Source organism: Triticum urartu, chromosome 1A (assembly GCF_056163025.1).
Source record: "Triticum urartu cultivar PI428250 chromosome 1A, HENAU_Tu73, whole genome shotgun sequence".
Taxonomy (NCBI): domain Eukaryota; kingdom Viridiplantae; phylum Streptophyta; class Magnoliopsida; order Poales; family Poaceae; genus Triticum; species Triticum urartu.
In genome coordinates this window covers 518,783,184-518,805,788 of record NC_141873.1, presented here as the reverse complement: position 1 = coordinate 518,805,788, position 22,605 = coordinate 518,783,184, and the positions used below count along the sequence as shown (strand labels likewise).

Genomic DNA, 22,605 nt, shown 5'->3' with positions numbered 1-22,605 from the left:
CAAACAACCCCGTGTTCGCAGATAAGAGAGTTTTAACCTTTTCTTCTCCCATTCCTCGAATGGAGTTATCTCTTTGTTCTTTGTGGGGACTCGGTTCGGGACATGACATGCTGTCAATATCGCCTCCCCCCACCATGCCTTGGAGAGACCCGATGTATCTAACATGGCGTTAACCAAATCAGTTAAAGTACGGTTCTTTCTTTCGGCCACCCCATTTGACTGAGGTGAGTACGGAGGAGTCCTCTCATGGATTATACCATGTTCCGCACAAAAAGCATCAAACTCATTGGAAAAATACTCTCCACCACGGTCGGACCTAAGCCTCTTGATTTTTCGATCAAGTTGGTTTTCCACTTCAGCTTTATAGATCTTGAAAAAGTTCAAAGCCTCATCCTTAGATTTCAGAAGATACACACGGCAGTATCTAGTGGAGTCATCAATTAACGTCATGAAATATTTCTTTCCACCTTTTGTCAACACACCATTCATTTCACATAGATCTAAATGTATGAGCTCTAGTGGTGCAAGGTTTCTTATTTCCGCAGTCGTGTGAGACTTACGAGGTTGCTTAGCTTGCACACACACTTGACACTTAGATCCCTTGACGGTGGTGAAACTAGGGATTAAGTTCAACTTCGCTAGTCGCGACATGCAACCAAAGTTAACATGACAAAGACATGAATGCCACATATTGGATTCACTATTGTTGCAAATATAATTAACAACTTTATTGCAAACGTCTGATAAGGATAAATGAAACAAGCCTCCTGACTCATAGCCTTTACCAACAAAGGTTCCATACTTGGATATTACAAATTTATTCGACTCAAAGACAAGCTTGTAGCCATCTCTACATAGAAGAGATCCGCTAACAAGATTTTTATTGACAGAGGGGATATAATGCACGTTCTTCAGCCGCACGATCTTCCCCGAAGTAAACTTCAGATCGACCGTGCCAACACCATGAACAGAAGCACTTGAACTGTTGCCCATCAGCACGGTTGAAGTCCCTGCGGTCTGATAAGACGAAAACATGGAAATATCACCGCATACATGCACATTAGCACCCGTGTCAATCAACCAGTCAGGAGAATGACATACTGAAAGAATAGTGGGAAATATACCATACCCAGCATCCTTCATGTCAGTGTCTCCAATGACAACATTAGCGGTCTTGCCGCCTTTCCCAGGATGACGCTTGTCAAAGCGATTAGGGCAACTAGGAGCCCAATGATCAGGATCCCCACACACATGACAAGCACCTTTCTTCTTGCCATTCTTCTTCTTGAAGTTCGTGTGTTGCACAGCCTTGTTCTTCCCATCAAACTTTGCTTTTCCATCAAACTTGCCCTTGTTCTTTAACTTGTGGGGCTGGAAGTTCTGCTTCTGTACCACATTGGCACTAGATCCTTCCTCAATACCTCGAGCACGTGTGTCCTTTGCTCTTGCCTTTTCTTCCACATCAAGAGTGCCATTGAGATCCGGGACGGAAAACTCCTGCCTCTTATGCTTCAGCAAGGTAGCAAAGTTCCTCCATGAAGGAGGAAGCTTAGTGATGATACCTCCGGCAACAAACTTGTCCGGTAGCATACAACTGAAGTGCTCAAGTTCTCTAGCAAATGACTGTATCTCATGAGCTTGCTCAACCACAGAGCGCTCTTCAGTCATCCTGTAATCATAGAATTGCTCCATGATGTACAACTTAGTGCCAGCATCCGAGACCCCAAACTTGGCCTCGAGTGCATCCCACATATCTTTTCCATTATCAATTGACGCATAAGCATCAACTATGTTCTCACCAAGAACACTCAAGAGAGCAGCCTTAAACAGAGTATCCATTTTCTGAAAAGCTTGTGCCTGTTGAGCATCAAGCTCTCCTTCAGGTTTGCCGCTCTCACGCGCCACCTCTTATAATGGATACCCTCAAACATAGGAGGTCTCATGGAAGCAGCAAAATCACTCGGGGTAAATTGACAGAGAGAAGGAAAACAGTTTCTGGCTCGGCTCATTCCCGCAACCCGCGGCGCGGCGCGTCGTGACGAGGCGGCGGCAAAGGAGCGCGCGTGGATATCCCTCTTATTCTCATGCTCGTACAAGTGGGGAAAGAACCTCCCTTATAAGGAGGTCCAACTCTCATTAAACTAGCAATGTGGGACTAAACTTTAATAGTATCCCTTGCCTTGCACAAATGGGCTAAGTGGGCCTCTAGGATTTATTAGGAATTTCTGAAATAGTTATTGGGCTGCCCAAAATGGACTAAATTCCAGCACTCTGTTTGTCCAATGGAGTGACCAGACCACCACGTGTGTACACATTGTAATCTGTTTGTTTAATAATAATGGACATGTGGTAGTAATTCCTCTAGAAAAACCAACAAGTATAGACACGGAGACATGGAAGAAAGTGATGATTAATTCCAACTCCGTGCTCCTCCGGCCGCCCGCAGCCGACGTCGACCGGCCGCCGGCCGCGGTGTCAGGCCGTCCGTCGCAAGCGCCAAAAAGTGCACACACACGCGCGCGAGCACTTTTTACCACCCGCCACCCGGCCGGCCGTGGAGTGGATGGATCGACCGGCGGGCGCCACTCCACACCCCACTCGCCAGAACGGAAACGGAAACGGAAAAGGAAACGGAAAACCACCCAAATGATCCGCCCACTCTCTCTTCCCCTCCTCCTCCTCCGCTGTCCCGCCCCCGCACGCCTCTCGCGCCCGCCGCCTCCTCCCCCACCCCCTCCCCAAGGTAACCGCCATCATCTCCTCGATCCCCACGATCCCAGCCTTATCTCCATGACCTTCTTCTACAACTAGATCTCCCTCTCCCTCTTCCAGGAGCACAGGCCCCAGGGAACTGCCGTCTTCTCCGCGCCCACGGCAGGCCGCAGAGGCACCGCCGCCGACCCCGCTCCTCCTCCGGCGCCAGCGCCAGCCTCTCCGTCTCCGGCCCGGAGATGGATCCCGCCGCGCGGAAGGATCTGTACCCGCACGTCGAGCCCTTCGACACCGGCCGCCTCAGGGTCTCCGACGTCCACACCATCTACTACGAGCAGTCCGGGAACCCCGGGGGCCACGTGAGCGCCACCACCAACCCCCCTGCCCCGGCGCCAATGCGCCCCTCCCCCTCCCCCTCCTCCTCCACTGTTCCTTGTTGTCTGACAAAACCAGGCTGAGTTTTGTTCTATCCGCAGCCCGTCGTCTTCCTCCACGGGGGTCCTGGGGCCGGCACGTCGCCGGGCAACCGCAGGTTCTTCGACCCGGAGTTCTACAGGATCGTGCTGTTCGACCAGGTTAGTGTCGATCCCCTCTTATCTCTGTTTACCCGTGTTCTGGGGAGATCCGACTGCGGTGCCGGTGCTTAATTTGCGTTTGTGTTTGACTGCAGAGAGGCGCCGGCAAGAGCACTCCCCATGCTTGTCTAGAGGAGAACACCACCTGGGACCTGGTGGCTGACATCGAGAAGCTCAGGCAGCACCTCGACATTCCAGAGTGGCAGGCAATTGCAATTACATCTTCTTCTCAGGAATTTGTTTGCTTGTATGGCTATCATTCAGTAAATAAATTCACTAGTTATGGGGGATAATGTAGGTGTTCGGCGGTTCATGGGGAAGCACCTTGGCCCTCGCCTACAGCCAGACTCACCCTGATAAGGTCAGTAATTTACTGTCTGCCGCATTCTCGTGTGAGCCTGAATTTAGGAGCAAAAAGAGTTAGTATACTGTAGGCTCTGCTAATACTATCCCTGATGGTTTACAGGTCACTGGCATTGTTTTAAGAGGCATTTTCTTGCTTAGGAAAAAGGAGCTTGAGGCTCTGCTAATACTATCCCTGATGGTTTACAGGTCACTGGCATTGTTTTAAGAGGCATTTTCTTGCTTAGGAAAAAGGAGCTTGATTGGTTCTACGAGGGCGGTGCAGCAGCTGTTTTCCCAGATGGTATGTTGTGCTATGATAATGATTATGAAGAAAACTTGGTTAAATGTTAGCAGGCAATTGAAAAATTACATGTAGTTCTGTTCATTATGTCCATTAGAGCAATTCCACTCAAAGAGTTGAAGTTGTCCAAAATGTACTGAAAGAATTGAAGAGCAGGCAGCCTTTTTAGCCAAAGCCACTCATGTTTTCTTCTGAAACACAAACATTGTATTTTGCAGTATGCAGTTGTTGTGCGAATAGATTTGCTTACTTTAATTTTAATATGCAGCATGGGAACCATTTAGAGATTTTATTCCTGAGGACGAAAGGAATTGTTTCATAGCTGCTTACAGCAAAAGGCTAACTTCCTCTGATGCTGATGTCCAGGTAGACTCATCTATCTATGTTATGCTATATATTTGATGGGTTCCTTTTTGTAGCTTCCACATACTTCCTCCTTTTCATTGCTTATGGTTGAAACATATACCGGTGCCTACATTGGTTTCCTGATGAACAGAAGTTAATTGTGACTGTTTGACCATTTAGATTGAAGCTGCTAAAAGATGGACAACGTGGGAGATGATGACTGCACATCTTCTTCAAAATCACGAGAACATTAAACGAGGGGAGGATGAAAAATTTTCATTGGCAAGTACTTCCACAAGCATCAAGTTTTCCTTTTGGGATCACAGTTGCTTCATATGTTCATCAGATTACATTATTTTATTTTTACTGTTGGCCAACTAGTATCATTATCATAAAAAAAATATTTACAGTTGTTAGCATTTTTTAGGGAATAATACAATAGTGCCTTTGAAGGGCTCTTTTGGAACTGAAATCCTTGTTCCAATGCTAGTACACTGATAAGTGTCGAATGTTTCTTTAGATGTCTGCAATGACTTCTTTTGCTTTTAAGGTTACACACCACAAGATGTTTGTCTATACACACTTTGGATGTTGTAGTACTTCACTGTCTTGATACTTTCTATTGTATATTTGGTAACACATGATTAACTTTCTTCAGGCATTTGCAAGGATTGAAAACCATTACTTTATTAACAAGGGATTCTTAGACTCGGACTCACACTTATTGGACAACGTCGACAAGATTCGTCACATTAAAACTTTCATTGTACAGGTACATGTCTACTCAAGCTTTCTTGGTTTGCCATTACGTGTGTCCATGTGTTTTTTTAATGCATTTAGCTAGACATAGTGTCTAGCTCCCCTAGTCTGTTAATCTTTCCCAGTTACCAAGTTCACATACAGCATGTAGCAGTAGGGTGCCAGTATCATATGCTCAGTTGGCGGCTAAAGTGTTCAAACTTCAAAGTGATGTTTGCTACCCTTCCTGCCTTTCTTAGCTGAGATATGATCTTCATGGTAGAAGTTAATTTGTAGAAGCTTCATTCTTAAACAATGATTCGTCAGTTGTATGAATGAAAAATTGTCACAATTCATTTACGACTCAGTATTTTTCATATCTGTATGGGCTCTAATAAGGTGGCTACCTATTCCTTTACTATACCGCTCTGCAAACATAACTAGTTTACACTTTAAATGAGTTTAATGTTACTACTGTTTTTAAGGTTCCATATAGAACAAAAAAAGGGTTTTCCAAACAAGGTACATTTGTACATTATAGTGATTATGTTGCAGGGGCGGTATGATATGTGCTGTCCTATGATGTCTGCTTGGGATCTTCATAAAGCTTGGCCTGAAGCTGAGTTTAAGGTAAACATCATCAATCATTTCCGTATTTTTCAAAATCTTCTCCGCCAAAAACTACATGCTTTTCCTGTTCCATTGCCATCATTTCCTGCTTACTTTGTTCTGAAGCATTAAGCAACTGTCATATTTGGTAGTTCAGGCCATCTTGTTTGACTTCAGACTGGCATTATTTGACTCATGCTTCTGATAAGTTTTCTAAGAGAAAGCAATCAGGCTCACGTGTTTCGACAACTTTGCTTCTGATAAGTTTGCTAAGTTTCACACATTCCAGTGTTTCGACAACTTTGCTTCTGATAAGTTTGCTAAGTTTCACGCATTCCAAACATCGTTGCCATGCATACCGGTCAATCAGGCATCACTTTCTGGGTATCTTGCTATCTCTGAACTGCTCGATATAAAATATTGACCTAGGACATATAACTGCAGGTGGTTCCAGATGCAGGACACTCGGCCAATGAAGTTGGCGTTGCAGCTGAACTGGTATCAGCTAACGAAAAGCTTAAAAGCATGTTGAAAAAATGAGCAGCCTGACTCCATAGCGGCACACAGCCTCTGGCAAAGAATTTCAGCTGAATTTTACTGGGGTTACATTGCAAAATAAGAACTGGTATTACCACTTTAGCATTTAGCACAGCCTGATTGTACGTGTCAAACAGTTCCCTATTCAATCAAAGTTGGCTGTCTTAATTTTGTCCCTTAGGCTTGTTTCCAGATGTATTTCTTTTCTTATGGAAAGGCTCGGGCCGAGCCCGAGAAAATGCTCAAGCGTAGCCCGACTTCGAATTAACAAAGCCATCGACCGGGTAGGATTACAACGAACAGCTTGCAAAGGAAAGAAAACAAGAAACAGCAAGACATGGAGTTTCTGCTCCTGAACTTGAACATTAAAACCCAAAATGGTAACAAACATTGTTGAATGTTCTACATCTGTGCAAGTTTTTGTGAAGAAAAAAACTGTTCTGATGCTCAGGAAAAAAAATTGTTTTTTAAAGTATTGTGGAATGCTGATTTTGTTATTTTCTCCAAGACCTCAATGAATGTGATTTAATCATGAAAAAATGCACGTGGGAAGAAAACTAAGCAATGTTTGTTGTAAAAAAATCAGCATTTTTTTCTTTTTATATTTTTATTCTACTATTCATAGAGGAACATTTTAGCTTGGGATTGGAAAGACATTTTTGTGAACGGCAAAGACACAGAGTACTAGAACAGTTTACTCCTCTATAGCATATAAGGGATTGGCTAGGTGCGTTTTAAAGGAATAAAATAAACTTTATTCCTCTATAGCCTTATAGGGGATCGGTTAGAAATGCTCTAAGTCTTGTTGTCATTTACTCTCTTTGTGTAGTGTAAAAAAAAATCTTGCATTATTATGAGACGGAGGGAGTAGCTTCCAAACGATTTTGTCCGGTTCAGAGGTGAGTTGGACCGAGAGGGAGCAGCCTCGGCAAGAGAAAAGGTCATCGAGCCAGCGCTCCTTCCAGAAGGAAATCTTGCATCCATTTCCAACATAGATCTTGGAACACGCTGCAACCAGATTCCGGTCAATGGCGTCACAAGGCGCCGGCATTCCCTTCCAAGGTCCATCCACTGCGTCCCAATCAAACCATCTTAGTCTCAAACACGCAGAAGTTTCTTAAGTTGGTTTAACCATGCAGGAAACAGGTGGCGAGAACAACATCATTTATATTCCCAGTTTCTTTCTTTTTTTTTTGAAAAACACCCCATATATTAATTAATCCAAAAGAAATGATTTTACAATCATTCGTTACAGCATACGCCACTCAGGACGGAACAAAATAAAAAGAAAGCCCATCGGACCTAGTATCGAAGCTAAACTTAGCATTCTCATGTGCCACCCCATTGGCAATCCGATTTATCTTTGAAATATTAAAATTTTGGATCATCCTGGATATACTCAGAGCCTCATTCATTAGATCAGCCACAGGGACCTGTCAATCTTCTCATTTGCAAGAAACGAATGTACAAAAGCACAGACAGTCACTAAGATAATAGATTAGTGAAGTGTGATACCTATATAAAGTCCTGCGAGGCAGGCGCAGAGTTCAGCTTCATTTACACTGGTACACTGATCAATAAAATCCCACGAAAAAACAATAATTTCTCCGGAAGAATTACGAGCCACAACCCCCACACTGGCTGCATTAAGACTCTCCACAAAACTGACGTCAACATTGGTCTTAATATGGTCATTAAGGGGGGGGGGGTCCACATCACATTATCTTTAAACAGTGTAAAATCAGCTACAACACCGCTCACTTTCTCCTTACCTTTGTTGTTAGCATCCATTTGAATAGTGTCGTTATTGGATGTGAAGGTGGCCCAATAGTTGCCCCAAAAAAGTGCAGAGGCATTAACAGATTCTTTCCCCTTCCCAAAAATTAAATCATTTCTCAGTTTCTATCTTGGTTCTGTTGCTATTTGGGAGACACTGTTCTGTTTGTGTATGAGTTGTGACATTGCAGTTACAGTTTCAAACACCTGGTCCATCCAGCTGTTGGAAAATGTCTTCTTATGATCGGGCATATGTGGTTGTTTTTCCAGGAGATGAGTTGTTATTTGGTGGTGCAGAAATTGTACTAGTATTAGTTTGGCCCATGGAGTGTTTACAATCACTGCAGCCAGAGCCCCCATGGCGGTCCATTTTGACACATGTGGGGATTGAAGTTGAGGAAAGAGGTCTGCATTTGGATGTTGGACTGATATTACAAGCTTGGTACTACCATCTGTGAACTCACTGCTACTCGTGCTTTTAATTTGCAATTGAATATACAACGTGGTTTGTTCAGATTGTGCAGCAACTAGGTAATACTGAACTGAAGGTGAGAAGTGGCCTGGTCAGCTAGAGTTCAAATTCAGGGCATCTAAACCTGAATGCAGGCTTGGAAAATCACCATAAATGCTCCAATTGTTGCCAGAATGCATGTTTCAGAAATTGCAGCAGCATATTTGAGGTGGTAAAATCTATGGACTACACACTCCATAGAATCCTGGTGGCCACATGTATGTCATGGTGGGCTATTGGATTGCAACTTGTGAAGCCAACAAGACATCCTCCTTGAGCAAGTATATGATGTAATGTACACAACTCTTGGAGTGCAGAATTTGCTTGCACATGACAGTATGGACATTGTTGATCCATGCTGCTACGAGCGAGTCACAGCCTAGTCGGCTTCAGGAGTTATTCCAATGCAAAGGACAAGGTGACATTTTCAGGGAAACGTCTCTTCCTCCAATTTTCATGTTGCTACTTTGTTCTGGAGATGTCATTGTGGACTTTTGGTGCCACCAGGATTTGGCAAGTACTTCATGCAGACCGAAGCTAAAGGAGGGAGAATCAACAAGTCCACAGCCTGCATCGACCGGTTTTTCTGCTACAACCTCACTTGCTCCTTCCAGCAAGTCCCGGTCGACCACAGGTTATACCTCCACTGTGACGACGACTACTACTTGACGATGCCCCCTTCTTCGACATTGCTCGAGTCTACTTCACCTAAAGGAGGGAGAATCAACAAGTCCACAGCCTGCATCGACCGGTTTTTCTGCTACAACCTCACTTGCTCCTTCCAGCAAGTCCCGGTCGACCACAGGTTATACCTCCACTGTGACGACGACTACTACTTGACGATGCCCCCTTCTTCGACATTGCTCGAGTCTACTTCACCTAAAGGAGGGAGAATCAACAAGTCCACAGCCTGCATCGACCGGTTTTTCTGCTACAACCTCACTTGCTCCTTCCAGCAAGTCCCGGTCGACCACAGGTTATACCTCCACTGTGACGACGACTACTACTTGACGATGCCCCCTTCTTCGACATTGCTCGAGTCTACTTCACCTAAAGGAGGGAGAATCAACAAGTCCACAGCCTGCATCGACCGGTTTTTCTGCTACAACCTCACTTGCTCCTTCCAGCAAGTCCCGGTCGACCACAGGTTATACCTCCACTGTGACGACGACTACTACTTGACGATGCCCCCTTCTTCGACATTGCTCGAGTCTACTTCACCTAAAGGAGGGAGAATCAACAAGTCCACAGCCTGCATCGACCGGTTTTTCTGCTACAACCTCACTTGCTCCTTCCAGCAAGTCCCGGTCGACCACAGGTTATACCTCCACCGTGACGACGACTACTACTTGACGATGCCCCCTTCTTCGACATTGCTCGAGTCTACTTCACCTAAAGGAGGGAGAATCAACAAGTCCACAGCCTGCATCGACCGGTTTTTCTGCTACAACCTCACTTGCTCCTTCCAGCAAGTCCCGGTCGACCACAGGTTATACCTCCACTGTGACGACGACTACTACTTGACGATGCCCCCTTCTTCGACATTGCTCAAGTCTACTTCACCCCCTGTTCAAGAATTCATCCGATTAACCAGTTAACATGCCGATTAGTCCCTACTCATAGAGTCCCCGAGTAGCCGATTACCCGATAAATCATCCGATTAATTGATTAAATGGCCGATTAGCCTATTAATTCCCTACTCACCAGCCGACCGAGCAGCTACCAGTTAATGATTTCCTCAACAATGACTTCACCAATGGCTACAAACACAGAAACGAGGCAGCTAGCAAAGACATCCAGCAGGAACAGCCACCGGCTGCATTCCCTCTGCCTTCTTGTTGTTTAATTTTCAGCACAGTTATGTTTGTACTTTTCAATCTGCACCCAAATTGCTGCGAATCAAAGCGAATCCCTACGAGATGCTAACCATAAACTTATAGCTTGCCTGTATCTAGTTGTTACACAACCTTGCTTACATAACATTACACCTACAATCCGAATAGTCGATCCTAGACAGCTCCAGGATTGGGAAGTAGAAACCGAAACACGCAACATATAGTAGTAGCTAAACAGAACCAGAAGCATTAGAAAGATGCCCGCGCTATGTCAGCAAATCGACTTGCCACTACACCATGCTTCGTCTCCAGAGTCAGTCCAGGGTGCTAATTCAGGCAGCACACGTGCTGCCACACATCAAGTGCCTGTGGATTCAAAAAGAGAATGACATGATCAGGACTCCTGTGTTGAGCAAAAAACACTGCAATCAACGCGAATTTGAAATTTTGGAAAATCAGCTGTTTGCATCGGTTATAGTTAACCTCTAAAATCTGATCTAAGCAGCAGCAGCATTTCATAGGTCATAATCGAACTGAACGTGCCAATTTTGAGGTAAGGTGACCGGTGAGCAAGATTTTTCATGGAGCAAATCTGGGGAATAGTTTGCTCACACCATTACAATTTACAGTACCAATGAAGCGAGTGAATGACAAGAGGTGGAGTGCTTACATGATGGAGCATCCAGAGCTTCGCCTAGTTTTCTTCCTGGCCGCCATCACCTCCCTCCTCCTCGGCGGCTGAAGGACCACCTTGATGGCGGTGTCGAAGACAGCCTTGACGTTCTGGCACGGCCAACAGAATCACCAAGTCATTTAAGATAGAAATGAATGATGCAGTGTGTGCGTGTGACTATCTGAAATAGAGCAGACAACAACAAATTCTTCTTAATTCCAACGCGGCCTCTGGTCTCGGTTGCACTACCTGCTGTGTCTTTGAGCTACACTCGATGTACGCTGCGGCGCCGATCTGCTTCCTGAGTTCTTCACCCTGAACAACAACAACAATGGGGAAGAAGATGGCACATTAGCCATCCGTCTACGCTCCTGGTTGTTGAAAAGAAGTTCAGAAAGTGGGGGAGCAAACCTGTGCGGTTGTGATTGCCGAGGCACCGGGATGGTCGGCGAGGTAGGCTCTGTGGTCACGCAGATCTGGACAACGGAAACGCCATTATTAACTATCGGGACAAAAATGCAGAGCAACCCGTGGCGTTGCAGAAACTTCATGGAAAGGAGTAATGCCATGTTGGGTGCAGGTTCCTCACCTAGCTTGGTCCCAACTAGAACAATGGGGACGTTGGGCGCGAACCGGCGGAGCTCTGGCATCCACTGCTTGACCAGAGAGGCAGAGACCCAATTATCATCAGTTGGGAACATTCAGGTGAAATCTCAAGCACACTCAAATCTGGAACAAGTAATTTCTGAACTAATGTGCCAGTAACTTTTGCTAGAAACGTAGTATGTATGTATATACCTTCTTGAGGACATTCTCGTAGCTTGCGCTGCTGATGAGGGAGAAGGCGAGCACGAAGACGTCGGCGCCTCTGTAGCTCAGCGGCCTCAGCCTGCTGTAGTCCTCTTGCCCTGAACGAAGCAAACACAGCACAAACCTTCAGGTTCAGAACTTGCGGCTCTGAACACCGGTAGCAGTAGCAGTGGTGGAAATGAAGAGGGATGGGGCAAGTACCGGCGGTGTCCCACAGGCCGAGGTTGACGATGTTGCCGTCGACGGAGACGTTGGCGCTGAAGTTGTCGAACACGGTGGGGATGTAATCCTGCCAAGAAAGAAACAGATCGGCGACCGAGTGAGCAGCAAGCAGGCCGAGAGGAGGAAGAAGAAGAGGAAGGGGAGGGTTGGGGGAGGGACGTACGCTGGGGAACCTGTTGCTGGTGTAGCAGATGAGCATGCAGGTCTTGCCGACGGCGCCGTCCCCCACCGTGACGCACTTGATGAACTTGGTCACGCTCATCTCTCCTCCGCCGCTATCGGCTGCTCGCTTGAGTTCCACCGCACAGCAAGAGCGGCTGGAGCTCACGGGGGGAGAAGAACAAGCGCGGGGAAGAAGGGGAAGGAGCCACGAGCCAGAGACAAGGATACTTGTCTTCCGTGGGAGGCCAAAGCGAGGGGAGCCGTGCCGCAGCTCTGCTCCGGTCTGCCTCCTTAAAAGCAAAAGCAAGAAACAACCGGCCTCTGGCTGCGTTTACTGCTGCTGCTCTCTCTCTCTCTCTCTCTCTCGGGGAGCGTGGCGTGAATGCGGGGCCTCGCCTCGCCTGGGACGGGGCGCGACGCACGCCGCTACTACTACGAGGGGTTTTGTTTTGTTTTGGACGTGCAGCTGATCTGCAACGGCATGCTCTGCTGGTGCTGGCTGCTGCCACTGTCAAGTCATCAGCAAAGCCACCGTGGGCAGACCATCAAGGCGGTGGATGGACGGCCATGAATGAAAGCACTTCGTGCGCAGGTCTCTCTCTCTCTCGCTCTCTCATGAGAAGCTGGGGCAGCAGACCAGGAGCCGCATCTAGCGGCTCGTTTGAAGCCGTCTTTTCTTTTTCTTTGTCCCCACTTTTTTCCCGTGTCGTAATGTAATTTTTTTTAAAAGAAGAGAGCTGTCCGGTTAATCAAAGAAAAGCCGGGCGAAAACCCAGATTACAAACCCCACAGGGCATACACGGACGGATGACCTGGCCACAAACGCCAAACAGACAGTCGGCCGAAACGTCGGGGACATGGCATAATGTAATGATTCTCTAGTAGAGCAACGGGTTAAACGAGACCGGCCTTGTTTGCAGTCCCAACGGGGGCAATGCGCTGACAGTAAATGTAGTACAGCTTCCAATCAACTCAACACGAGCACGAGTAGCACTAGCACCTCGTAGTACATGCTTGCTGGTGGTAGTACGGCGGCCCTCGTGGTTGTACACTTTGATTTCGAATTCGAGCAAGCAATGAGGACTTTGGCTTACGCTCTCCAAGAAGCATATATCTATCTATCAGGAAAAAGAAACGATCTCCTGGCATGTACCATTACTAGTACGTGCCCGCTTTACCACTGCTAGTGCTCTCCAGGAGGCAAACAGCAGCAGTACAGTCCTAAACGGTTACTATTAGCAGGTGTGGGTACTACTAGTACACTCGTACGTATACTACTACACTGCACTACAATAGCAATAGTCTTTATACACACACAAAAAGTTTTTAAAGTTTAGGCCTCTTTCGGTTCATAGGATAGAATTATCATAGGAATAGAAATCTTGTAGGAAATGAGATGACATGTATCTCAAATCCTATGAGTAGGAATAGGAAACAAGATGTCATTTGGTTGACACCAAAGTAATTTTTTCATTGAGTCTAGGCTCTTTTTTATTTTCCTATGAAATGTGGAGGATAGGAGCCAATCCTATATACGAATAGGAATCCATTTCTATGAACCAAAAAACTCTAAAGAAAAAAATTCTATAAGAATCCTATCCTCTGAAATTTCCTCTAAACCAATAAACCAAAGGAGGCCTTAAACCCTCGCGATCAGCCTAAACCACAAGATTCAAACCGGGCAACGTTCCTGGGAGAGAGAGAGAGAGCGCGGAAAGGATTTTTCAAAGAAAATTAGAGCCTCGTGGGAGCCGGCGTAGCCTTTGCGCCTTTGCATGCACACACAACGCGATATTCAAATCCAACATGCGGCGAGGGGGAGGCGGCGGGTCCCACACGCCCGGCCCGCGGACCCGTCGACGTCGCTCCACACGGGGTGATTTGGGTCAGAGCGCAGTCACGCTGACCCGTGGGGCCAGCCCGCGCCCTAACGACGCTTTGGTTTTCGTTTAGTAAGATTAGCTTTTGAACACGCTCCTCCTCCTCTTTGGAGCCGGGCCGGGCCGGGCAGCTGGCGACGACGCCTCGGACTCGTCGCGGCGTCCTTTTTTTTCGAACCCCTCGCTAGACCTTGACCGCTCCCCTCTCCTCTCTCCGACGCAGCGCTCGGTCGCCTCGTCGTCCCTGATCGCCGCGCGCCTGCGTCTGCGCGTCCTTTCTCGTACCCTCGCCTGCGCGGTTGGGGAGAAATGAATGGGGCGATTCCAAATCCGACCTGCCCACCTGCCCTGTTGGTGCCGCAGCCACACAGATACCCCGTGACGGGCCCGCCCGCCGGATGCCCGCGGGGTGCCTCTGCTCGCCGTGCGGGCGGGCGGTTGGGGGGAATTCAATGGCGGTTTGGTTCCGAGTTGGGAGAACCAAACTGCTTTGTTTTCGAGCTCTTGCTGCCCGGCCTCTTTGTTTCTTTTTCGATCAGCAAAGGCAAACTGTGTTCGTGGAGACCGTTGGCCCGCTTCCCGGCCGAGGAAATTTCGAACGCCGTGCGAGCTGTATGGTACTAGTACACTGCTGTGGTGTGCCTCAGGCCCAGTCGGATGATGACCAGCCCTAAGAAAACAAAAAGGTTCCAATAATGATCAAGCTTACGATAAACTAAGATTTTTTTACTACTCCTAAACCATTTTGTCACGCACTATAATGCAGACATGGTGTTTCTAACCCGTAGCCGACCTACTGTGACATGAATAGTAGATTTTTTTTAAAAAAATATACTCCTTATTACATCAAAGATGATCGGGCGTTCACGACGCATGCAAAATTTTCATGGTGAAAGGACATCCAAAGAGCTCTAGGCAAAAGAAAAACCGGTGCTCCGAAATATCCATTTTTTTCAAAGCTTGCAAGAGTCTATTCGTTTGTTTTGTCTAGGACTCATTGAATGTCATCTCATCATGAAAGTTCGGACGCACATAAGAGCCACGAGCATCTTTGATGTAAAAGCAATCATGTTTTTGAATATACGATTCATAGGAGGAGCATACGGTTGCAAGAATATAATGTTGTTGTGTCATTCTAAGGGGGCACTTGGTGAGGTCATGGACAGGCTATAGACCTGATTTGTTGTTATAGGAGCTTTCGAAGTAAGGGCAAGTTTCTTCCACTCGATTGGAGTGGCGAAAGTTCGAGCAGAAATTTTATATGTTTTTAGAAGGATCAATGAGAATGAAGACTCTTTTACTACTCCCTCCGTCCCACATGTAAGACGTTTTTGCAAGATATATTAGCTTGTAAAAACGTCTTACACTGTGGGACGGAGGGAGTATATTTCAGTTTGTTTTCTGATTGTAATTTGGTCTATCAAGGATTCACTCATTAATGTTTGCTGATGATTTACTGATTTGTGGACAAGCTACAGTTGAAGAAGCTACTCATATGCTTCAAATTCTTCAAAGATTTTGCAACCTTTCAGGTCAAATGCCAAACTGGAGCAAGTCTTCTATTATTTTCAGCAGGAATGTCAATGCCATCAATAAGGAGGGTATTAAAAGAATTTTTCCGGTGCAGGATATTAGCGATAGTTCTATCTATTTAGGACATCCTTTAATCCTCCCTGACAAAGATAGATCCAGCGCTTATGATTTTGTTGCCGACAAATTTAAAGTTAAATTGACTGGCTATAAGGCCAACAAACTTTCACATGCAGCTAGATTAACTCTGATCAATTCAGTTTTCGCTTCCATCCCTGTCTACTATATGTCAAATATCCTTTTCTCTAGGAAACTTATTGCCAAACTTACTTCTATCTTTAGGAATTTTTGGTGGACAGGAATAAAAGAAGACCCATCAAAGAAAGCTCTTTGCCTTAGGGCATGGAAGGACATTTGCACCCCAAAAGTTGAAGGGGGGCTAGGAATCAAGAACATCCAAGCAGTAAATAGAGGACTAATCCTATCAGCAGCTTGGAGAATTGCAGAGGAACCACAAAGTTTTTTGTCACAGGTACTTAAATCTAAATATTTTCCTGATACTTCTATATGGAGAGCAAAAAACAACATTCCAAAATCAGGTTTCTGGGCTTCAATTCTCAAGGTAAAGCACATTCTTTATGCAAATTCAATTTATCAAATTCTTGATGGTAATTCCTCTGTTTGGAGCACTCCCTGGTTTCCTCATTGGCAATCGATTTATGAGCATTTACAAATTCGTCCGGGGCATTATGTATATCCTTCCAAAATCAATGATTTATGGAATCAAAATCAAAAAACATGGAATGCCAATCTTATTTATAATCTTTTTGACTATGAAGTGGCTAACAACATCATGAAGGTGCCAATTATTCAACATCAGGGAGCTGATATCCTCTGTTGAAAATTACATCCTTCAGGAAAATGTACTTCAAAATCTGCTTACAAAGCATGCCTCCAAGACTTACAACAGCAGGGATCTCCATTACCTAGACAGGTATCTCAAGAAATCAAGCAGTTGCTCAAGCAGGTGTGGAAAGATAAGACCATGGTTCCAAGAGTACAGACTTTTGCATGGAGGCTCTTGAGGAAAGCTCTTCCAACAGGCATGAGAGCAGGGAAATATTCCAAGCATATTAAGAAAGGCTGCATTAGGTGTGATCAGGACGAAAATGACATGCATCTTTTCTTTACTTGTCCCTTTGCAAAAGCAGCCTGGGTTGCTCATCCCTGGTTTATTAAATCTGAAATCCTTTGTGACAACTATACTAGCATTGCAGAAATTATTCATGCTCTTCTTAACTCAGGGCACCCCAGGCCTCTCTTATAAATATAATGACTTTTCTTTGGTGCATATGGAAGGTGAGGAATGATGCACTCTTTGGCAGGAAAGAAACAAAACCAACACAGGTGTACCAAACAATGCAGGCCATCTTAGAGAATCAGGAGCTAGCTTTTCAGATTGATCCTGCGAAGCAGTGCAATGATCAAAATTCGCAAACAAATGCATCTCTAAATTCTCAGAAGCATGCCAATACAGGTCCAATTCAAATTATGAGATCAAGGTGCAAGATATATACAGATGCCGCATGGAAAGCAGGAAAGCAAAACATTGTGGGAATTGGCGTACTCATCTACTTCGAAGATGAACAACAGCAAATTGAGGTGTGTGCACTTGCTCTAGAAAATCAGGTTGACTCCCCGCTTCAGGCGGAAGCGAGAGCACTTCAGGTAGCAGGTCAGATAGTAGCTAAATTGGCTATAACTGAGGCTACATTTCTTACAGACAACCAGACTTTGGCGCATGCCGCAGCATCGAGAGATATTCGTAACAAGCCTGGCCATTGGGAAATCAGGAATTACTTAGCTAGCTTCTTTGCTACCACTAATCAGATTCGAACCGATGTTCGATACATTCCCAGGGAGCTTAACAGGAAAGCGCATGTCAATGCAGCCAATGCATACTCTTCAGCTCCCAATGGTTACTCCATTTTAGTTTGTAATAGCAGATCTCATGCAGCTGATCACTGTCCTATGCTTCATAAGCTAGGAAATCTTGATTTGGAACACTGTAAAATCTCAGTTGTAACTTGCGCTTGAGATCAATGAAAGGTGCCAGTGGCACCACCCCCTTGTTCAAAAAAAACTAACAGGTGAACCCACCAAGAGACTGGCCTGGTCCCACCTGCTAGACGTTTGCAGTTTCCGCGGCACCTTTGCTTCCCGTTGAAGCCAGTCTCGCTCCCCGGCCCCCAATGACTGGTAGACCCCACCCAAGCTGCCAAACGAAGCTAGTGCCTGACTTCTCCCGCCCCGCCAGGCCGCCACTCGCCTGCGCTCGCCCAGATGCTTCTCCCTTCGCACGGCCACCGCCGTCCTCTTCTTCCGCGCCGCCGGGGAGCGTCGTCGCGCCGCGGCGTCCATGGCCTTATTACTACATCGCCGCGCCGAGCAGGATGCCTCGTCGTCCTCCTCCTCGCCCTCGCCTTCGTCGTACTCGCGGCGGCCGTGCTCCACCGCGCCTCCGCCACAGCGCGCGCCGGCCACCACCATCGCGAGGAAGGCCACCTCCGGACCGCCGCTCGGAGGGTCACGATCTTCTCATCCCCGCTCCACCCGCCCGACGGCTCGCCCGCGCGGCAGGAGCTGGCGGTGCGGTCGTGGCTGACGCTCCCGTGGGATGTCACCGTCGTGCTCCTCGGCTCCCACCCGTCGGCGCTCGCCCTCTCCGAACGTCTCGGACGCCGGGTCACCGTCGAGGCCGCCGTCGATTCCTCGTGCGGGCGCCCTCGCAAATTCAACTCGTACAGTTCGTTCGGTCCGCCATGTAAGCTGCTCGAACTGAGCTGCACCTACTCTCCTGGTTTCAGGTTCACGGGGACGCCATTCTTCCACTCCATGATCGCAAGAGCGCAAGCCGCCGCCGACTCCGACGTCTGCGTCCTCGTCGACGCCGAAGTCGTTCTGCTCCCCGAAGCCGTCACATTACTGGCAGATCTCAGCAGAGTCGACCGTGATTGGCTCCTCGTTTCAATGGCACGCAACGTTTCCAGCTTACCCTACAATCTCGCCCACAGCGCGATGGTACTTTTTCTTCCATCCTTCTATCAACGGCAATCTTAGATTCGTAGAAAACTCCAAGTTGTTCTTCTACGTACATGATAATGAAGTATTCATTTGATGAATTCCATTAGCTAGAGGAGATTCAAGCTGAGAAATGGGCAGCAGATGGCAGCGACAGGGGGCTCGTTTTCGCGTGGAACAATCCGGGCCGTCCATTGCTTGCAGGAGTTGTGCCTTCTTTTCTGTATGGAAGAGGGGCGCACAGCAGGTGGCTGATCCATGAAGTTCTGTCATCTGAAACGAGGCTCGTCTTCGATGCAAGCAGTCTAGTTCTTGGGCTATACCCCGAAGATTCCACCGCAAAGCGCGGCGCTGGTTCGAGTAGCAGCGGCAGATTACCTGGTGGATCATGGGAGCACGGTGTCAACCGGCATCTCGCTTCGGTTTACGGGTCGTATTGCCGTCGTCCGCCAGGAGGACATCATCATTCTTTCTCCATGCTGTATGAAGTGGTAAAGCATTCTGAAGATTACATGTTGAGCAAAGTTGAAGAGCCTACATTCTCAAGATTTGTCACAGGTAAAGAACAGGATGCCCATGAAGAGGTTGGTGGTAACCCATGGAACAAAGAGAACAATTGCTTGCCTGATCATCTGCCAAGCTATTCTTCAGAAGCCTCTGACGTTCCATATTCATTAGAAATGCTCCTTCGGTCCGTAGCCGATGATAATAAGTCTGTTGTTCTTGGTGTGGCTGGGGCAAGTTACAGGGACATGCTTATGAGCTGGGTGTGCCGCTTGCGCCGTCTCGGAGTCACAAACTTTGTAGTCTGTGCTCTAGATCAAGAGACATACGAATTCTCCGCCTTGCAGGTAATGATGTACTTGAATTCACTCCATTGTTTTTCTTGTTTTCTGTCAGTTATTTTCTTTCTGCAAAACTGTCAATTTATGCACAAGTTTTCAATTCCTGATTCTAGGGTTTGCCAGTTTTCAGAGATCCTACGTCACCAAAGAACGTCAGTTTCGATGACTGCCACTTTGGAACCCAGTGTTTTAAGCGAGTGACGAAGGTTAAATCGCGCATTGTTCTGGAGATTTTGAGGATGGGGTACAACGTGCTGCTGAGTGATGTTGATGTCTACTGGTTTCACAATCCAGTGCAGTTCCTGCACTCTCTTGGACCTGCTACATTCGCAGCCCAATCAGATGAATACAATGAGACAGGTGACTTTTACATCTTAGTGGTTATGGTTACAAATTTGGCTTTGCTAATGCTTCTTCTTCTGGTGGATAATAACAGTGTTCTTATATTTAACTCAACGTGTTAGATTTTCTTGCACATTTCACACCTTATGGCATGGTGCCAGTCTGCATTCAAGAAATAGAATACCTACAAAGAACATTGTGTTTGAGAATTCTCTCACTGTTCTTTGTTCACAGGGCCAATCAACCTGCCACGCCGGCTAAATTCGGGTTTCTACTACGCCCGATCAGACAGCGCCACCATCACTGCGATGGAGATGGTAGTGAAGCACGCGGCCAAATCAAACTCATCAGAGCAGCCAAGCTTCTATGACGTCCTGTGTGGGAAGGAAGGTGTGAACCGACTCCGCAATGACAGATGCCTAGAGCCTAGCACGAACCTCACCGTCATGTTTCTGGACCGGGACTTGTTCCCCAACGGAGCTTACAAGGGGCTCTGGGGGAGGCGCGACATGCGCTCGGCTTGCAGGAAGCTCGGGTGCTTCATCATTCACAATAACTGGGTAAACGGGAGGAAGAAGAAACTCCAGCGACAGATGGAATCCGGGCTGTGGGACTATGATCCTGGCTTCAGGATGTGCTTGCAGAGCTGGGGTGAAGCAAGTAGTAGCTTCACAGTGGCCGAGCAGTTTCACGCGTCTGACGACATGGAAAGTTAGTACCTGACCTTATTGTAGACAGTTAGCTACTTGCCAATGCTAATTCTGAAAATGTTCAAGGATCGACAGCCTGCTTGTTTTGACAAAATGTATAATGTATTGTTTGTTAGTTAATATATGATGTCATGCACACAAAACAAACAAAAGAACATTGTTCAGAGTTCAAACATGAATCACGAAACATAATCAGTAATAGCAATTCATGCCTCTCAGCTATCTTATAATCGGTTGCGGAGACAGCATATATGTTTCAGGTGTTAAACAGGAAAGGAAAATAAAAGGGAAGGGAAGGAAAAACTTACATTTATCTTGGTGGTTCAGACCCTCTACCCCTTCATCTGTGGGTGCTGTAAGTTTCAGAAGCAGGCATTCACTGACAAAAATCACAACACCAAAATGGGACAGTACATTTGCAGGCTTGCAGCTCATTTCAGTTACAATACAAATAAACAGGCAAGGCAGAGCAAGTGAAAATCCATGCTGATTCGGTGCTGACGAGATCAAAACGTGCTCATTAGAGTTGTTTACATGAAACTAAATTATCTAGAGCCCGCTAAATAAAGGTAGCATCATCGTCTTCGACCAAAATGAACGGTAGAGGTCTTATGGTAAGAAAGAAAGGCTGCAGCGTCTCACTTCATCTTGGCTTCCGTAAATAGAACATGCTTGTTTACACGCGGATCATACTTCCTGAACTCAAGCTTCTCTGTGATCCGCCGAGGATTCTTGCGCTTCACGTAGAAAAATCCAGTTCCGGCTGCTGAGACGAGCCTGATAAATATAGATGCACGCTTTGCCTTCCCCATCTAGTGGGTATGAACTTGCACAGCAGAGGAAACTGAAAATGGGGCTGACAAACACAACATCAGAGTGGTAATATTCAAGCTTCTGCGACGCCAAAGGCAGACACAAGGAGCATAAAGAGAATATCAGAGCAAGAGAAATCTCATACAAGAGTTAAGAAAGAGACACATCGGGTGAATAGAAGTAAAATAAGAAATTCTCCACACAAAAAAGGGTTCACATTGGTCATACCAAGTTGCATATCACTTGTTACCTGATACACCTACTACAGTTTTGGACATATCTACATACATATCACCTTGTTTGGGCATGATAACGCAACTACCATCCAGTAGTACATTATATCGTACCTTGATCCTTACATACACATATTTAGATTGGTCATTCAGTGCTCATAGGTAGATTGAATGAACCAGTACTGATGCAATTAACGCTTATATGATATACTACGCCTTGAGTAAACCGAATGGTTAATAAGCAGTTGTGTCTACTCCTAATGGACCCATTAGCTGTACTGCATCCTAACGATACAAACCGCATCAACGATATATCTGCTCCCAGGAAGATTGCCCGCCACAACAACAATCAAACTTCTCAGAATCCACAAAGAAAGCTGATGGGATCGACCCTCCCCGCAAAGAAATTTCGGTTCCACGCGACGACGGCGAGGTCGGGCGGCGTGGACTAGGGCTCTCTATACAAGGATCCCTGGTTCGGATCTACGTACAAGGCTACAACATCCTCCAAGACTTGTCCAAAATTACTCAACGGATCCTGCCCAGAGATTTACCGTGGAAAGCCGCCGCCGCCGCCGCCGCAGATCCCACGAGCGCAGGGGACGGAAATGAAGAAGAACACGAAGCTTGTGCCGTAGTGCGGCTGGCGGGTGGGACCGGGAAGAGAGAGTAGGGTTTACTAGTATGTCACGCTCACGCGGTTGCCTGGAGATGCGTGCGAAAGTAGATGGGCGGACCATAGTCCCAGACTCCCAGCAGAAAAACGAACCGAATGTGCTACTTTTTTTGTTGTTGACTAGAATTATGAACAATGCCCGTGCGGTGTAACAAGATATAAAAATTCTAGTACGTTAGCTTGTGATTTACATGTCAATAATAATGCGATTTATGTAAATAAATGTTCAGCAAATTCTGTCCGTGATTACCTTATATTTTGATTAGAACTTTGATAAATAAATTAAAGTGTAATTGGTTCAGAAGGTAAGTAAATTAAAATGATTGATTATCATATACATGGAA

General features: G+C 46.4%; 5 protein-coding genes across 5 annotated transcripts; 3 read left to right on the top strand and 2 right to left on the bottom strand.

Annotated features, from left to right (window-relative positions):
- Positions 1-2,591: 2,591 nt before the first annotated feature.
- PIP (proline iminopeptidase) lies at positions 2,592-6,330 on the top strand. The gene is made up of 11 exons (XM_048689764.2): positions 2,592-2,743; positions 2,833-3,071; positions 3,189-3,287; positions 3,383-3,493; positions 3,586-3,648; positions 3,840-3,933; positions 4,202-4,299; positions 4,459-4,560; positions 4,937-5,050; positions 5,572-5,646; positions 6,070-6,330. The coding sequence occupies exons 1-11, from the start codon at positions 2,647-2,649 to the stop codon at positions 6,163-6,165; spliced, it is 1,188 nt and encodes a 395-aa protein (XP_048545721.2). The 5' UTR covers positions 2,592-2,646; the 3' UTR covers positions 6,166-6,330.
- Positions 6,331-6,459: 129 nt separating this feature from the next.
- On the top strand, positions 6,460-10,047 carry LOC147992148 (uncharacterized). The gene is made up of 2 exons (XM_087538945.1): positions 6,460-8,867; positions 8,957-10,047. The coding sequence occupies exons 1-2, from the start codon at positions 8,780-8,782 to the stop codon at positions 10,045-10,047; spliced, it is 1,179 nt and encodes a 392-aa protein (XP_087395071.1). The 5' UTR covers positions 6,460-8,779.
- Positions 10,048-10,369: 322 nt separating this feature from the next.
- ROP9 (RHO-related protein from plants 9) lies at positions 10,370-12,456 on the bottom strand. The gene is made up of 8 exons (XM_048700521.2): positions 12,153-12,456; positions 11,969-12,056; positions 11,756-11,865; positions 11,547-11,610; positions 11,369-11,433; positions 11,207-11,272; positions 10,955-11,067; positions 10,370-10,650 (listed from the first exon to the last, which is right to left on the bottom strand). The coding sequence occupies exons 1-8, from the start codon at positions 12,249-12,251 to the stop codon at positions 10,617-10,619; spliced, it is 639 nt and encodes a 212-aa protein (XP_048556478.1). The 5' UTR covers positions 12,252-12,456; the 3' UTR covers positions 10,370-10,616.
- A 5,435-nt stretch (positions 12,457-17,891) lies between these two features.
- LOC125524710 (Nucleotide-diphospho-sugar transferase family protein) lies at positions 17,892-20,796 on the top strand. Its single transcript, XM_048689754.2, has 4 exons — positions 17,892-18,642; positions 18,753-19,493; positions 19,601-19,847; positions 20,064-20,796. Exons 1-4 carry the CDS (start codon positions 17,905-17,907, stop codon positions 20,543-20,545), a joined length of 2,208 nt encoding a protein of 735 aa, XP_048545711.2. The 5' UTR covers positions 17,892-17,904; the 3' UTR covers positions 20,546-20,796.
- A 134-nt stretch (positions 20,797-20,930) lies between these two features.
- Positions 20,931-21,395, bottom strand: LOC125524703 (uncharacterized). The gene has a single exon (XM_048689741.2). The coding sequence runs from the start codon at positions 21,349-21,351 to the stop codon at positions 21,178-21,180; it is 174 nt and encodes a 57-aa protein (XP_048545698.1). The 5' UTR covers positions 21,352-21,395; the 3' UTR covers positions 20,931-21,177.
- Between the last annotated feature and the right edge of the window lie 1,210 nt (positions 21,396-22,605).

Bases quoted from the DNA above. Each gene is read 5' to 3' on its own strand.
- PIP (XM_048689764.2), top strand. From the start codon at position 2,647: ATGATCCGCCCACTCTCTCTTCCCCTCCTCCTCCTCCGCTGTCCCGCC. The intron at 2,744-2,832 runs GTAACCGCCATC...TCCCTCTTCCAG, and splicing joins TCCCCCACCCCCTCCCCAAG to GAGCACAGGCCCCAGGGAAC. The intron at 3,072-3,188 runs GTGAGCGCCACC...TTCTATCCGCAG, and splicing joins CCGGGAACCCCGGGGGCCAC to CCCGTCGTCTTCCTCCACGG.
- LOC147992148 (XM_087538945.1), top strand. From the start codon at position 8,780: ATGACAGTATGGACATTGTTGATCCATGCTGCTACGAGCGAGTCACAG. The intron at 8,868-8,956 runs GTGACATTTTCA...TGGTGCCACCAG, and splicing joins ATTCCAATGCAAAGGACAAG to GATTTGGCAAGTACTTCATG.
- ROP9 (XM_048700521.2), bottom strand. From the start codon at position 12,251: ATGAGCGTGACCAAGTTCATCAAGTGCGTCACGGTGGGGGACGGCGCC. The intron at 11,866-11,968 runs GTACTTGCCCCA...TGCTTCGTTCAG, and splicing joins CGGCCTGTGGGACACCGCCG to GGCAAGAGGACTACAGCAGG. The intron at 11,273-11,368 runs GTTTGCTCCCCC...GTTGTTGTTCAG, and splicing joins CGGCAATCACAACCGCACAG to GGTGAAGAACTCAGGAAGCA.
- LOC125524710 (XM_048689754.2), top strand. From the start codon at position 17,905: ATGCTTCTCCCTTCGCACGGCCACCGCCGTCCTCTTCTTCCGCGCCGC. The intron at 18,643-18,752 runs GTACTTTTTCTT...GAATTCCATTAG, and splicing joins ATCTCGCCCACAGCGCGATG to CTAGAGGAGATTCAAGCTGA. The intron at 19,848-20,063 runs GTGACTTTTACA...CTTTGTTCACAG, and splicing joins AGATGAATACAATGAGACAG to GGCCAATCAACCTGCCACGC.
- LOC125524703 (XM_048689741.2), bottom strand. From the start codon at position 21,351: ATGGGGAAGGCAAAGCGTGCATCTATATTTATCAGGCTCGTCTCAGCA.